Source organism: Mus musculus, chromosome 13 (genome assembly GCF_000001635.26).
Source record: "Mus musculus strain C57BL/6J chromosome 13, GRCm38.p6 C57BL/6J".
NCBI lineage: Eukaryota > Metazoa > Chordata > Mammalia > Rodentia > Muridae > Mus > Mus musculus.
Genome location: NC_000079.6, coordinates 107,773,725 through 107,790,732, shown reverse-complemented (window position 1 = coordinate 107,790,732; position 17,008 = coordinate 107,773,725). Strand labels below are relative to the sequence as shown.

The 17,008-nt window shown below is 41.5% G+C and overlaps 1 protein-coding gene across 1 annotated transcript in view; it reads left to right on the top strand.

The window, feature by feature from the left end:
• Positions 1 to 17,008, top strand: part of Zswim6 (zinc finger SWIM-type containing 6) — a 165,448-nt gene that overhangs the window by 99,332 nt on the left and 49,108 nt on the right. Inside the window, 1 exon segment of the mRNA NM_145456.3 lies at positions 2,724 to 3,080. Coding sequence (NP_663431.3) covers positions 2,724 to 3,080 — 357 coding nt within the window.

Sequence of the window (17,008 nt, the reverse complement as noted above, 5' to 3'; positions counted from 1 at the left end):
AGCGTGGCCAGGCATAAGGCACAAGCAGCAATTGACTGCTAGTTACTATTTAGAAATATTTCCATCAGATAAGGCTGGAATTCTTAAAGGGATTTGGGCACTCGAAAGGTGATGTTTGAATTGGGGAAAAAATATAAAATACTTTAATCTTTGATGAGCACAGATTAATGAAGTTTTGTGACCTATTTTGTGTTTGAAACCTCATATCTTTTGGGTTAAGTTGTTTTGAGAGTCAAAATATTTAAAAGTTTGATTTAAAAAGCTGAATAGACGAATAATCAGTGCTGGTTGTAGCAGTTGGAAACCCCCCTTTCAGCATTAGTGGTACTGTATCTTTATCCAGTATCTGACTTGTAGTGTGGCGCTTACTTGACAAGGGACGTTTTTTTTGCACTAGCTGCCTGAGGGCTCCATCAGTTTTCTTCAGGACTGTTTTTCTTTAATGGTAATTAGTATTGTTTAGAATACCTATTCTATTATCACCTTGTTGGCTCTTGATTATGATGCTGATTGCGTGTGTAGTTGTGTCTGTGTGCTTGCGTGCATGTGTGCATGTGTGTACTCCCCACACGTGTTGCTGAAGATTGATCTCGGGGCCTGTACCATGCTAGGAATGTGTTCTCCGCCCAGCCCATATGGTGAGCTGTCGAGGACAGGTTAGTCTTGCTCTTCTGAGCCCTCCGTTATGGGCTTCATCCATGTTTAGAATTCTCCAATGTCATTTTTATGGAGGGACAAAGTCTCTCATGAGGTGGACAAGGAGAAAGGTGATCGTGGGAAGTGGGAAGATGTTCATTTTATAAATGCCAGTTTACAGCTCTTAACCTGCTGTGGTGTCTGACTTCTATACATGCACGTGTATGACATATGGAAACAATTTTCCTTGCACTAAATATCTAGAATGTGGTTGGAGCCTTTCTTCTGAGATAGACACTTTTTTTTATCTTATCTTTGCCTATTCCATGCGTGTTTTTATTAGTACATATATTACATCTGGCATGTACTGGCTCAGGCAGGATCACCGGAATTTCTCACTTTTTGGCATGTTTCAGGTATTTACTTTGTCTATTAACATTTTTAGTAGTAAAAATGTAATAGTGCTTATTTAATAGTGCTTTCTCTCCATAGAGAACTTTTTATCAGAGGGATAAAGGAAACTAGAATGTCAATTTTTTAAAAAATAAGTATTTTATATATGTGAGTACACTGTAGCTGTCTTCAGACACACCAGAAGAGAGCTTCGGATCCCATTACAGATGGTTGTCAGCCACCATGTGGTTGCTGGGAATTGAACTCAGGTCCTCTGGAAGAGCAGCCAGTGTTCTTAACCACCGAGCCATCTCTCCATTTCATAGAATGTCTATTTTTAAATAGATTATATTTGTGAAGGAAACCCCCAAATATCTATTATATGACAATTTTCAAATTTTCCTACTGTGAACCAATAATTTGTGTTTATGGAATACCCTTTTAAAATTGATTTATTTGGTTAAAAAATGTTACAACACATTTATCTTGTCAAGATGAAATTACCTTTCTCTGGGAGGTTTTTGTTCTTTGGGGTAACTCAGAAGAGGCAGTAAGAGGGGTGCCAATGTCATCTCTGTGAATCCTTGCCATGGGCTGCCAATCATTCTCAAGCCACGTGCAGTGCTTCTCCAGTTTTCACGTGGGTTATGAAGAGGAATTCAGTCACCATCTTGATGATTATTTTTTTTTTTTTTTGACGTAGCATAAATAGCAAATGGCCAAGAAAACGCAGAGGGCCTCCTGATTTCAGGTTTGTCCCTCACCTGTAAAGGTGGCTTGGGGGTGGGTGGCTGGCTGAATGGATGCTTGCTTATCTCTTCCTCTACCCAGCACCCCCAAACTTCACGGTAGCTTTCCCATGCATTTAGGGAAGAAGTAGAGGTTTGCTGGCCAAATAGGAACTGCTTGTTACTCAGTGGTTATCGGAGGCATTTGCCTTAGCTAGAACTCTCCAAGGGCAATCAGCCTCCTCAGCGGGGCAGGCATTCCACTTCCAGATTGTTGTATGTAGTGTATAGCCGGCCATCGATGATGGAACGTGTGAAAGATTCCTGTCTGCTTCTGAACTGAAGGGGTGTTGCCTTCAGTGCCCTTTTCTTAGTGGTGATATCACACCGTGGGGCAGGTTGTATAGCCTCGTATTTAAGCTTTCCTCTGTGCAGGGTTAAAAACATAATCACAGGAGTGACTCGGACTGTGACATGCATGAACAGCTCTCCCTGTAGCTACTGTTGAGAGATACTGGTCAGAGGCTGTGAAAAGGGCGTCTGCTACATTGCTGGGTCACTGCTTGCTTCGTGGCAGACCAGAACAAATGTTCGGGGGTGGGTGGGGGCACAGTTTGGCTGAGAAAAAATGATAAATAAGCCAGGTGATGTATACTTGACATTTTACACATATAAGAGGGAAGACGAGAACTAGATCTTGGTCATGTATCCCACGTGTGATCACTGTAGTGATGCTGTAAAGTAACTGTTTGCTTGGGTGACCAGGGTGAACTGCACTGCAGTCTGCTGTACCAAGCACCTTGGTGCTGTTGATTGACACTTGTCTTCTCCCTGTTAGAGAAAGCCATGGTTATCATTGGCTTGAATGTGTCCTTGCTTCGCTGTCCAGAGTCACCTGTTTCCAGAGTGAGGACTTGCTGTGACATCTGTGTGCAGAAGCTGACCTCTTCTTTTCTTGTCACCTAGGTTTCCACTTGAGTGGCACAGTGACAGAACCTGCAATACAACCGGAGCCAGAAACCGTTTGCAACGTGGCCATCAGCTTTGATCGTTGCAAGATTACCTCAGTGACCTGCAGCTGTGGAAACAAGGACATATTTTATTGTGCCCATGTTGTGGCACTGTCTTTATACCGCATCCGCAAGCCAGAGCAGGTCAAACTGCATCTTCCCATTTCAGAGACTCTCTTTCAGATGAACAGAGACCAGCTACAAAAGTTTGTTCAGTATTTGATCACAGTGCACCACACAGAAGTCTTGCCAACTGCACAGAAGCTAGCAGATGAAATTCTCTCCCAGAATTCAGAAATCAACCAAGTTCATGGTGAGTATGACAGATGATGTCATTTTTCTCTAGATTATTTTTCATTTACCAGTCCAATTATGCATAAAATGAAGTGTTAGAAGTGGGACCTCAGTAATGCTGATAGAGAGATTAGCTTAGCATGATAGCCTACAGCACTTCTTAGGAAGCGGTTTATGCTGGAAGGCAAGCCCTTTTGGGGAGAGCTAGGAAATAGAGTATTGTTAGGTGTGGCTTTGAACTCAAGATTGTCCCTCCTCAGCCTCCTGCCTCTGCCTCCCACCTACCTGGAATAACATGTATGCCACAGCACATCTGACTGGTTTTTTGTTTGGTGGGTTGGTTGGTTGTTGGTTTGCTTTGCTTTGCTTTGCTTTGCTTTGCTTTGGTTTGGTTTGGTTTGGTTTTTTTTTTTTTTTTTTTTGTGCTCAGAAAGATCTCATTTGTTAAAAAAAATGTGTCTTACACTTCATTTAGTTAGTTACATTTCAGATAACATTCGATATTAGTTATATAAAACACTTGTCATTTAATTTATACTTTTCAGCAAATGCATATGTACATACTTATTTTTTCACTTTCAAATTTACTTCCTAGTGTAGGAAAACTTTTATGTAGTACTTTATAAAAGAAAATAAACTTTAGAAAAAATTACAACCTAGAGTTTATGGTATGTGTAGGCTAAAAAAAAAAAAACACTTTTAAATTAGCTCAAAAGAATATATGAAACAGTTCAGAAATAATATCCACCAACATTTTCTCATGCAACATACTAATAAAATGTAAATAATGCTAGCCTGGGGAGACGGCTCATCTACTGAAAGTGCTGGCTTTGCAAGCAGGAGGGCCTGACTTGTAGCCCAGAACCCATGTTTAAAAGGCCAGGCATGTTGGCACCCCTGGAAATGGTGTGCTGGCAGGGCAAAGACAGAGGATCCATGGGGCTTGCTATTCAGCCTGCATAGTGTACTTACCAAGTTTCAGGTCAGTGTCTTAAATCAAACACACACACACACACACACACACACACACACACACCCCAAAGCCTGGTGCAAGGCACCCAAGGAGTAACACCGGTGGCTTTAACTTCTGGCCGCCACATACACAACACAGGCTGCCTGTGCTTTTAAAATATTTAGAAATAATTTTGTAAGACAAATACATTGCATAAAGTGTCAGAGTCTTGGCTAAGCAGCATGGGGACCTAATATTATTGGATTTATTCTAGTTACATTATTTTGAGGTATGGGACAAGACATTCAACCTCATTCATTTAGTTTTGTGAGTTTCTTCAAAGCCATTACTTCATAGCACAGGTAGACATGTTTATGGAAAGCAGTGCTATGCCATTTAAAAGCTGTAAGATGGTACTCTGATGGTATATGAAGTCTGAACACTGCTAACAAATACTGCAAACCAGACCCAGGCTAAGCAGGAGGCGGCTCTGAGCTCTTGTGAGGTCTCCATGCCCTGCCCCATACGCTCCTCCTTGATTTGTGTTGCAATCATATCCTGGTTAGTGGTGGCATTTTTATATCATTAAATGCTGGTTTAACTTGATCTATTCTATCTTACTTAAAGTCTCAATAGTAGAATTTGTCCATCTTTCATGTGCCTGTAATTCATTTGTTTTCTTGTATTGGGTGTTACCTGTCTAATCTAGGGAAATACAGTGTGACCCACATATACATATAAATGTAAATATTCTAATAGATACAATTTAAAAAATAAAAAGCAAAACTAATTTTATGCCATTTCCTCATACATGTAATAAATACTGCTTCAAAAAATATTTATATAGTTTATATTTTTATATCACTCCTATTCTTGGGTTTTCAATTTTTTTTGTTTGTTTGGTTTTGGTTTTTTTGAGACAGGGTTTCTGTGTGTAGTCCTGGCTGTCCTGGAACTCACTCTGTAGACCAGGCTGGCCTCAAACTCAGAAATCCGCCTGCCTCTGCCTCCCAAGTGCTGGGATTAAAGGCGTGCGCCACCACACCCGGCTATGGTTTTCAGTATTTTGTAAGTAAAATTCAGTATATCCCTCTCAATGAATCTGCAAGATTTTATACTGTTATGATGAGGTATAAAACAGCAAGCAATATCAATAGCTTACAATGGTTACATTTGTGTGTCAGTAAATAGTATATGCATGCAGCGTATATTTATGTGTGTGCATATAATCATTTAGGGAAGTTTATAATTTTTCATGTGAAGTTTGAAATTTGGTGCCTGTTTCATGCTTATAACACCCCAAGTCACACGAGAGCCACCTGCAAGTCTGCAGCTGTGTGTGATAGCAAACAGTACCATGTTGCTGTGGAATGCTCAGGGTATGACAGTGCCCCTGGTTTTTGGTCCATTTCCACTGTCGATGGGCCTTGTTTACAACAGAGATGCTATGAACATTCTTTTAGAAGTCTCTTGGTACTGTGCCGTGTGTGGTTTTTATGTCAGGCAAACTCATTCGGACACATTTCTTCTGCTGCTCCCCATGTCAGGCCCTGCTTCATTTACATAGCTATCGTAAGGGGTGTGAAGCATTTCACTTGGAAGGGGCTGCCCCTGTTAAATAGCAGGGGGATAAACAACTGTGCTGCAAAGGAGCCTTTGGCCTACAGAAAGGAAGGGCTTGCACGTAGGAGCTTCTCTCTGTAGAAGGTGTCTGCTCTGTAGGATCCTCTTAGTCAGCCCCTGCTGCCTTGGGAAAAGTCACACCATCCTACAGTCATCCCAGAGATTTCTCAAGAGCATTTAGGGCAGGGGTTCTCAACATGTAGGTCACAATTCCCTTTAGGGTCACATATGAGATAGTTACATTTCATAACAGCAAAATTACAGTTACGAAGTAGCAATGAAATAGATTTATGGCTGGGGTCACCACAACATGAGGAACTGTATTAAAGGGTCGCAGTATTAGGAAGGTTGAGAACCACTGATTTGGGACTTATTAAATGTTTCAGTGGACAAATTGGATATAGTTCGTCCGTCCGTCCGTCCTTCCGTCCTTCCTTCTCTCTCTCTCTCTCTCTCTCTCTCTCTCTCTCTCTCTCTTAGTTCAAATAACCCATTAAGGTCACTTTGTTCTGAATTTTAATTTAACTGAAGGTGTCATCAATAATTATATATTCGATGAATTTACCCTAACTTTGGAGGTTAAGAGTTCCCAAAGATTATCTAAGAAAACTTGTTTTAGTCCATTATCATGTTGAAAATACACTGATTGTTTACAGGAACGAGTTCACATAACATTCTTTCAGAATCTCTCAGCTTGAAAAGGCAGTGTTTAAGGGAACTGTGATGAATAGCGCAGGCTAGCCTGGAATCTGAACTGCTGTGATGAGCAGCGCAGGCTAGCCTGGACTGTGATTTTCAGAGCGTGTCCATGAGAAGAGCTGCTTGAGAGCAGAGAAGCTGCCGGCTTTCTCGCTACTTAATTCCTCCCCAGGTTTGGGCCTGGACACGGGCCCTTTACACAAGCTGTCTACTGCCTTCCACACCAGTAGGACAGTGGTCAGGAGGGGCAGCAAACAGGCGTGGCCTTACAAGATGAAGTGGGAAGTATCTTCCCTGGAGGGCCTCACGTCAACTGTTAGATTAATGACACGGTGAAGAGCAGGGCTAAGTGTACAACAGGCATTTGACCACGTGCCTTCAAACACCTGTAAATAAAACATTCTTTTTTTAAAATTAGGTCTGTTTTCAAAAATAGTGCTTTCTTGTACGATGTTAGGTTGTTGTTTTTGTTTTAGAAAATCAAGAAAAATTAATTCCATTAATTTTTATATTAATCCTCCCACTGTGCACTTGGCATTGTAAGTGTACAGTTGCAGTAGCATGCATACCTTGATTCCTCTACTCACAGACACAGTGAAGGCTGGGTGGATACAGACTGCATTGTGAATACAGTGTATCATAACAGCCGTCTTGGTCAGCTCTTTCTTTATTTCATTGTGTTTCATACAGTTTTCTATGACTTTATGAAAAAATTAAATCACTGTTATTGTTAATATCCTACCAAGGAGATTGCAGCTGTGTATCTTTTAAAGCAATCTCTTTGCTTTTATCTTTATATCCTAATAAAACTTTTCTACCTTTGATTCTGTTTTTTTTTTTTTTTAAAGAGGCGAGCATCTTTGCTAAGTACTTGCCAATAGATTTATTGATTTCCAAGTACTGACTTCACTCCTTAGTCAAGTGAATTGGTGCTTATCTGGCTTTGCTTCCTATTAAAGGTGATGCTCTAGCCAGGTGTGATGGTGTGTGCTGTAATTTCAGTTCTCTAGGGAGGCAGAAGCAGAACTCGGACTTTGAGGCCAGCCTGGTTTATATATATAGGAAGACCCAGTCTCAAAGTACACCCCAAAGGAGATGGCATTCTAAGTTGGCAAATTGTGGCTTAGAGATGGAATATTGAACTTGAACACTGGAGTCCAGGATTGTCAGTGGATATGTGAAACACATTTTCTCTCATATTTAAAATGCTCACCTCTTTTATGATAGCTTTAGAAAAAATGATGCTATGGATATATATGGTAATGCTAAGAACAAAGTCAGCCTTATCTCCTTGGCCCTCACACCCTAGTTTGAGAAGATAACAGAAGGCTAGCAGAGTGGCTTAGCAGCCAAGGGTACCTGCCACCCTCCACCATTGGAAAGAGAACTGATTCCCACAGGCTGCCCTCTGACCTCCCTTATGCATGCTATGGCTCCTGTACACCCAAAAGGCCCCTCCCACATAGCAAATCAAGAACTGGCCATGAAAATGAAAGCCAGAGGGAGTCTGCTTTCCCCAGACTCTGTGACAGCCACCCCCACCCCACCCTGAGCCTTTGGTTTTACTGCGCTTTCTTATACTGGGCTAGCTACAACAAAGGAACAGGTTAAAGGGAAACCTTATTGACCTTGACCTTAAGTGAAGGAGGAGGTCATTTAGTGACCCTTTCAATCCTAGGCCCTGGACCACTTCCCAAAGTGTGCCAGTGCTCTTGCACATACCCTGATACCATCTCAGTAAGTGCACTGCAGAGCACATTCACTGGTGTGTCAGAGAAGGGGTGACTGGACTTCTAAAGGCCAACTCAGTTCTAACCCATCTGCGGTAACAGAAGACAACCAGGATCCACACTTAAAGGTCCCATCTCCTGTTGTTTCTCCCCAGTGTGCATTGGATATTACTGTATTTCTTTTTAAAAATTAATTTATTTTTATTGAAAATTATGGTTTTTCATATAAGATTTTGATCATTTTTCTTTTTATATAACTAATACTATAAATCCACTTTGCCTGCCTATTCGTCTTCTTAGTTTAGCCTTCAAATATTTCTTTGTCTGGATCATTTTATTCATCAGTGTTCATAAGCCTCCCAGTTACTATCAAACTAGTCCACACACACACACACACACACACACACACACACATACATACACACACACACATATACACACACACACAAACACACACACACATACACACACACACACATACACACACATTCCCTTTACACTCAGCTGTAAACATGGAGACTTGTATGACCTGCGTATGTTGGGAGCATGTCTGAACACAACGCATAATAAGCACCCCCTCATGTTTTTTAAAACAATCCCCCTTAAATTCTGTCTTATTCTTAGTAGGAAGTTGGTGATTTATTTCATAATAACACGTAAACACGTTTGAAATCCACTGGTGAGTGACAGTTGGGGTGTCACCTGATGCCGGGCTGCATGTGAAGTTTCCCTTCCCTTTATCTCCCTGTGGGTGGTCACATTCACTGTACTTAGACTTGTGTTAGCAAACAGCCTTTGGAAGTATCCCAGGGAGGTCTTTGATTACTACTAACCTGTTTTTACTGTGGCGCACTCTAATGTTGACAGTTGGCACAGTCCATGTATGATCTACTGGTGGTCAACACAATAATCAATACGCCGCAGGAGCGGAAGTCTCTGTAACTGCACTATCTCGGAAAAGTAGTGCTGGGAAACCTATAGGAAACTCGGAAGAATGGATTCTAGAAGTATGTGAAGATAAAAGTACAAGTCCTCATTGGCTCTGTGCTCCCAACTCCAGTGTCCCACGGTAGCATCCCGTGAAGACAGCATTGTCTATGCCCTATAAAATAGGCTTTCCTTTGTGAACATACATACACACATCTGCAATTCAACTTGAAGTTTCCTAAATGGGCATAGTTTAGTTTTAGTGTTATAAGTTATGCAGTTGTCCCTTGCATGGGTATAGTTAATTATTAACCTCATGAGTGATGTACAGGAGGTATTGCCCAGCTTGTCCTATCTAGAAGTGTTGCTGTTGGGACCATTATGTGAGTTTAGTTAGTATGTGAGGTTTTTGGGTTTTTTTAATTATTTTTTTTTTAGTTTTTAATTTTTGAAGTAATAGAGTTCCAGTATTATAAATGCCAGAATAAATGATATATGCATTTTGGATTTTATAATTAGTACCAAAACTCTCTCAAAATGATATTTTACCCTAAATTATAACCAAAATGGACTCTGTGGCCCACAGCTGTCCATTTGTAGATATGGACATCCACACCCATATGTGTAGGTTATAGTATATCTTTCCTTCACACAGAGCCTCAGCACTTTCATTTAGCAAAAGAAGTCGTCTTGAAGTTGAATGTCTCTTAATTTGGAGGAATTATAAATTCTTCCACCCATGAGGGATTTTCTTTGGTGTAATGCGGAGATCTGCACTCTACAGCCTCTAGATGCAGCTCAGCTAACACATCACAGTGATGGTGATAACTATGAGTACTTGAGCTCAGCAGCCTTCATCATGTCCTACTCACTTCATCCGCATGTGCCTTCCCCCTCATCCTGCAGGCATCTCTGATGCCCTGAGCCTGCATCTGTGGAGAAACCACTAGCCACAACCAGTCTCTTTTGTTATTCTTTCTCTTTCAGTTGATCCTCAGATCTCTGTGTGTTAGCTAGGTGAGCTGACTTTCTCATTGCCTGCCATGGGTTACTTACACCTCCCTGTGTGGCCTGTTCAGTAGTTAATAAGTAGTTAATAAGTCTTTGAAGTACTCAGAATGAGGCTCTAGCCGCTGGTCCCTGTGCTTTCAAAGTAGTTACTGGGGGCAAGGAATCTCCTTAGGCCTAAGTTTTCTGAGTACCTATTCCATAAGATGGGGAAAGTTCAAAGGGTGAACATCACTAGACCCTGTTATCACTGTCACTATGATGTGAGCTGAGCTGCATCTATAGGCTAGAGAGTCAGTAGTAAATAATGAAGGAAAATATTTGCTGACTCTTTTTTGTTTTATTGTATTATTTTGCTTGCTGGTTGTTTTTTTGTTTTTGTTGCTTTTTTTGGGAAACAGTGCTCCACCTCCTGAGACGACAGGTGTGTGCCACCATACCGAGGTCACAAACCAGCATTTTAAAGCATCATTTAAAATAAGCAGAGCAGACTATTATTGCTAGGGCTTGCCAAGTATGGAATAGCCCCTTCTAATAAAGGCTGAGGCTTTTGATTTAAAAAGAAAACCTTCAGAGAACTTGGCATAAATATTTATATTTATGTACCAAGTCATTGTTAGGACATTTTATCAGAGAAATAATGGAAAATGACTTACCTGTTACTATGTAGCTTTTTTTTAATGCTGTTTGTATGCTACATTTTTAATGAGTGTTGGAAAACATACACACACTTTATTGCTTTTTACCCATAAAAGATACATGGATAAACTCCTGAAGACTGAAGTAAATGAAATGATATTAAGAGCTGAGGGATGGTCAGAAGAGGGAACCTGGTGGAGGAGGGTCTGAGAACTGACAGCTCTGTCTGAAGCCAAGACACATCCATTGGCACGCGCCACTCATTTCCTTCCTTGGCCTCTAGCTGAAGAAAGGTAATTGGTTAGAACATCAGTGGGCACGCCGTCAGCTAAGAAACCAGGCTGCTCTCTCTACAGCTTCTGGAGAAGCCACCACATCCTCTCCCAGTGGTAGACTGACTGGAATGGCTGTAGAGGAACTGAGGGAGGGTCTTGCTGCTTGAACTACAGCAGAATTGTAAACTGAAATAAAAGCACTAGTCAGACACTATCTTAAAATGGGAATTAAAGAATGGAATATGAGTCTTTTCTAAAGAACATGACTATTCAGTACATGTTACCATATGTTTTTTAAAGTGTTCTAGTTTTCTTTCTGCTCTAAAGAAAGACTTTTTTTTTTTAATCTTACAACACTAAAACTTGGCTGTTTTGCCCTTTCTCCTCAGAGCTACTGGTTGATGTCATGGTTTTGCCCTGTTTGTAAGACAGGCCATACCCATTGACTTAATGTCTTCTAGCATGAACAGTAGGCACTGAAGCTGTATGTTAGCCTCCTCCATAGGTCCCCAAGAGACTAACCACCTCTGCAGTGTAGTATCTGTTGTCTGCATCCTGCCCAAGTAGAGGAAATTTGATAATTTTGACAAAGGAGAGCATTACTTCTAAGTATAAATGGCTCAAAGCATTCTCTAGGGGGACAGTGAGAAGGTTCAGTGGATGAGGCACCACCAAGTCTGAGGACCTGAGTTCAAGTCCCAGTGCTCACTTGACGTGCTCACCACACTAAGTAAATGTAGAAAAATGAGCGCCTGGAGAGACAAGCTCCTGGAAGCAGTTGGTCACAGTAGTCAGAGAAGAGAGAGAGTCACCGTCTCATCCTGCATTAGCCCTCAAAATACACCACACGCCCGCAGCGACTGTGTCTTCATGGCTCAGTTTATAATGTACACGGTGAGTCAGTGCTATCTAATGCCGAGGAGAGACGGTCGTTTCAATAAACATCTTAAAAAGTGCTTCCTTTGGAACCGGGAGAGGTGCCTGAGTGGTACCTCGGGATCCCGAGTACTTTCCTCTGTTATTAAGATCCACGACATGCCAAGACACTTAGCATTCTCTCTAGTGGCAGAATCCTTGTTCTTTCCTACTTGAAGGAGAAAAATCTGATTGAGTAGATCTGAAGTGGAGCCAAAGCATCTGGTATAGCCTAGGAACTTTCATAGGTTTTAATAGCGGGAACTAAGTAGTAGACTTCGACTAGACAGAGGTTCTTCGTGTCCACGAATTCTCCTTTGCTTCCTCTGCTGTCACAGTACGAAGGTGGAAGATGAGTCAGACTCACATACCTGTCTGGAGGCAAGGAACTGTTTCCTGCTGACCACCCCAACTCCCACCCCGGGGACCACCCATCACTCCCACCCTGTGGACAGTTTTCTTTTCCCCAAAGGCTTGGAACTGAAGAATTGAAATTTAGTAACAAAATACCCACCGTGTTTGACTATACACTGTAAATATTATAGCACTTATGAGTAAGAACAAAAATCGCCATAACTTTTAAAAGCATTTAATGTATGGATGTAGTGATTCTGGTTCCTGCCTAATTCAGGATATTTAATATAGTAAATATATATATAAATGAACTGTTTTTCTTTGCATTTTTCTTTTCAAAGATAAATGCTTAGAGGGTTTTCTCTGATTATAGATAACCATTAATAAGTAGAAATAGATCCTGCAGCTCTTACATTTTTATATAATGGCAAGTCAGAGCATTCTAAAGTGTACAATCAAGACACATTGGGGTTCAAATAGTTAACCCTCAGATTTAAAGTTTATCTTTAAATATTTATTTGTTATCGAACAGGCTAACTGGTCAACTGTGCTGAAGATGGAACCTGTGGTCTTACTTATGGTGGGCAGACAGTTTACCAGAGTTGTACCCCCATTCTAGCATTAAAGCTTAATATATGCATTTATACATTAGGGATAAAGTTGTAGTAATTAATAAGATACTTAGTCTTTTGGTCTATCATGTATGTGGTGCATACCTTTATATATAAAGTATATCAAATAAAATATTTTATCCATTAGTTATGTTTGCTTTCATTGTTATAACTAAATAACCAAATTTTCCTACAGTGTATCAGCAATTTTTATCGCCTGATTGGTGTTTTTACTCCGGTAATGTAGAATATTGCATCAAGATGGAAGCCTGAGAAACATAAGGATAAATATTCTTTCTAAACTATTCCTTGAACCTGGATTCTAATGCAGGCTTAGAACCTTGCTTACTGTTGAGTTCACGGCCTCCTCCCCACACTACTCTTACAAAGCAGGCTGATTCTGGTAGAAACCAAAATACCCCCCAAACACGCAGAGGCAAACCAAGTGGAGTTGTTTCTCCAATTGGGCAATAACCAGAGTCAGTCTGTCTATCTGTCTCTCTCCTTCTCCCTCCCCACATGTCTGTCTGTCTGCCTCTCTCTCCCTCTCCCTCTCTTTCCTTTCCCTTCTCCCCCGATGTGTGTATGTGTGTGTGTAACTGATTCCTTAAAGTTTTAAACTGTAATATATTTTAAAGCTGTTACTTTTAAATTGGGGGAGGTATCTTTGATCATTATTTAATTCAAGTCAAGAATAATTCCCTGATTATAATATCATTTGTTACTCTTTGCTTCAGATAATTAAGAATTGAGTATAGTCTGCAATTTTTAGAGGGTCTCTTAACATAGATCACTTTGCCAGCTCAGGCCTTAGAAAATAACTTTGTTACCTCCAATTTAAGTTCATACCTACTTAAAATCCTACTTGGATGACTGAACCCTGCATTTCTCTCAGGGTTCAGGACCCCGCAACTGAGAGAGCCCTTACTTGGAACACAGCACAGCCAGCCTCTGGTCAAGGAGGCTCAGGTGTAGATGAGAACTCTGTGTCGAGGAGGGAGTTCCAAGGGAACACACCCACAAGAAATGACCAGGCAGCCATTCTGAGAGTAGATGGTGGATGGTAGTCCAAATCATCCAGAGGAAGAGTAGAAAGGAATGATAAGTAGCCGACGTGAGCTGCCCCTGTGATGTCCAGGGGCGGGGGGAGGGGGTGTTCAGTAAGATATTGGAGAGAACTTAGAAGTTGAGACCCTGTAGTTTAGTGATTTGGAGAGTGTCTTCTGAAAACATTTCCATAAAGAATCTATAGCTGTCTTTGCACAGAGGGTGTTATGAGAAGGTCCCTCTGAATTCCTCTGAGATACTCTGATATCTCAGATAGTCTTCAGCCTTTCAAAAGGAGTCCTTCGAGAGAAAGGTTACTTTTGGGGGTTCCTCCTCTTTAAGATACTTTCCCGGAAGTGCTTTCCAGATTGTTTGGGCAGTAGGGACAGACAAAAATCCGCACTCTTAGAGGCGGGCCAGAAGCCTAATGGCCCAGCCCCCAGTTAGAACAGCTCTTTCCTCTTCTGGGAAAGACTCCGACTCCGGCTCTTCTGAGAGACCACCCATTCCCACTGTGCTCCCTGCCTTTGCTCTAGCAGTTACGTGGGCTTCCCTGGGCTCTATCCTGGCTGCCTTCCTAAAGCTGCGCTGTCTCCCATAGCATGCCCTCCTTCCTGCTCTCTTTTTGTCCTGTCTCCAAGGTATTCCGTATTCCAGACTCACTATATTTAAAATTGATCTCCCACATCTACGCATTCTGTTTCAGTGAAGTGTCCCGCATTCTGTCTAGTAGTTTAGTCTAGAAACCAGTGCTCTGCCCGTGCCCCGATCTTACCCTCCCTCACGCTCACGTCTTCACCAAGTCTTCCTGCATCTGCGTTACCTTTCCCAGTTTGTGTAAGGAGATGATAATGCATGGTCTTTTTAAAAGCCTCCTTGTCGCCGTAAACTTAGTGTGCTTACGTATATTTTTCTTCCTTTGTTATTTTCATTCAACAATATTTTTAGATGTGTTTCCATGGTAGTCCACGGAGATTATCCCCATTCATTCTCATGGCTACCTAATTAATATTTCATGATAGAATGTTGCGATTGATGCGCATCGGGGTGAAGAGCATTCCATTCTTCTACCTCAGAGAGCACCCTTCATGAGTGTCCACCCATTGTCCCTAGGGAAGAGAACCTGGGCTGCTCAGCGAACAGCCCGGTGTCTTTCTGTCCTCCAGGGCTGTCTGTGCTGCTCCGTCCTGGGCCTCAGCTCTCAGGTTGGGCAAACTTGTCTTCCTCCCGTACACCATGCTTCTTTCTGCCCACGCTCTTTTTTTAGCCCCTCACGTGACCCATCCCTCTTTTCCCTGCCTATAGATGACTTCTAATTAGCTTCAGATCTTCTTAAGACAGCTCTCTCAGCTCCTTGCCATTTCCTCAAGGCATTGTATTCTAGCAATCTATGGCCAACTTGGCGTTCTGGTAAGTCTTCAGAACTCTGACTTATCTTTAAAGAGCGCTCACCATTCAGTACTACACATAAACATACATTTGTATTTATTATTATTTCACCGATTTTCCTCCTACTCAATACCATGCTTTCCTAATAGTGTGTTCAATTCAACTATAGTATGGTATAAAATTAATGTAAAGGACTAGACACACACACACACACACACACACACACACACACACGAAACAGAATAGCAAATATCACACCATTTCATTTATGCTAAGGTTGTTACTTTCCAGTCAGACTTTTCAGTAATATATACCTGTGATCATATATAAGCACATTAATGCATAACCATTGTATAAATTGCATTTATTATTGTAGGTACAAGTTTTTTAAAAAAACAGGCTTTAAATGAGTTAAGAACAGGAATTCTGTGTGTTTTGGAATGTCATTATATCTCCACGGCTTGCCAAGAGGCAGTTCACCAGAGTTGACAGCTGTGGACATACCGACCGACTGACTGAATGAATAAATGTCACTTTTTGGGGTGGCTCTTACCCCACTGTACCCTTTCTCCTAGAGTCAAGCAGACCCAGTTGTTGGGAGCCGCCCCCACATTCGCCGTCACAAGATGGCGCTGACAGCTGTGTTCTAAGTGGTAAACAAATAATCTGCGCATGTGCCAAGGGTATTTTTCCACTACATGTACTCTGCCTTTCCCGTGACGTCAACTCGGCCATGGGCTACAGCCAATCAGAGAGTGATATGTCCTAGACAAAAGATAATTCTCCTTAAAGGGGACGGGGTTTCCGCCATTCGCTCTCTTGCTTGCGCTCTTGCGCTTTTGCTCTCTGGCTCTGGCTCTTGCTCGCTTGCTCCTAAAGATGTAAACAATAGAGCCCTTGCTCTGCGCTCTGGCGCTCTGGCGCTCTGGCGCTCTAGCTCCTAAAGATGTAAGCAGGGGGCTTTCGTTTTTGGGGCTTGGGGCTTGCGCTCCTGCTCCTAAAGATGTAAACAATAAAGTTTTGCCACAAAAGATTCTGGTTTGTTGTGTTCTTCCTGGCCGGTCGTGAGAACGCGTTTAAGACCCAGTTCCTATGGAGACACAGTGATTATCTCCTTGGTCAGTTAATTTCAAATTCAATCATTAAATGACAAGTAACATAGACTCATATCTATTGAATAAAATGTTCTCATATTTAAAATCTTATTTATAGATCTTAGCCCTTAACATGCCTTTGTTTTGTTTTCTTAACAAATAATGAGGCTTCAATTTTTTTCCCCTAAGTATCTGGGTAACTTTTAAATTTCTCTGGTAGCCTTCACTTGCTGGGCTTATTACATAGCTGTTATCTTTTGTGTGTACTTCAGCAATAAAATATTTATGCAGTTTGGCAAGGTAATACTACAACCTGAGTTAGTACAACAGCTGCAGTGCCTGCTCCCTTGTGTCTTGATTTCCCTTTTTAATCTTTGCTTTCTTCAAGTAAAGACTTGCGTCAGCATGTTGTTGCTACAGTAGCAGATAATGGTGAGGCTTCTTGAGTTATCATAGGGAAGGGTGAAGGACTCTGCCGAGGTGACTTGTTCCATATTTCTGGGTGTCTTTGAGAAATATTTTTCTGCTATGTCCTACGTAGATCTTCCTACATCATGCATTTCCGATAAGACACTTTTTCTGTGGCTCTTCAACTCTTTAGAGAACTTGTAAACCTCTCTTTAAAAACAAAGAGGCTCTGCTCTTTTAACATGGAAGTACTTGGGTCCGACAGTAAGCTGCACT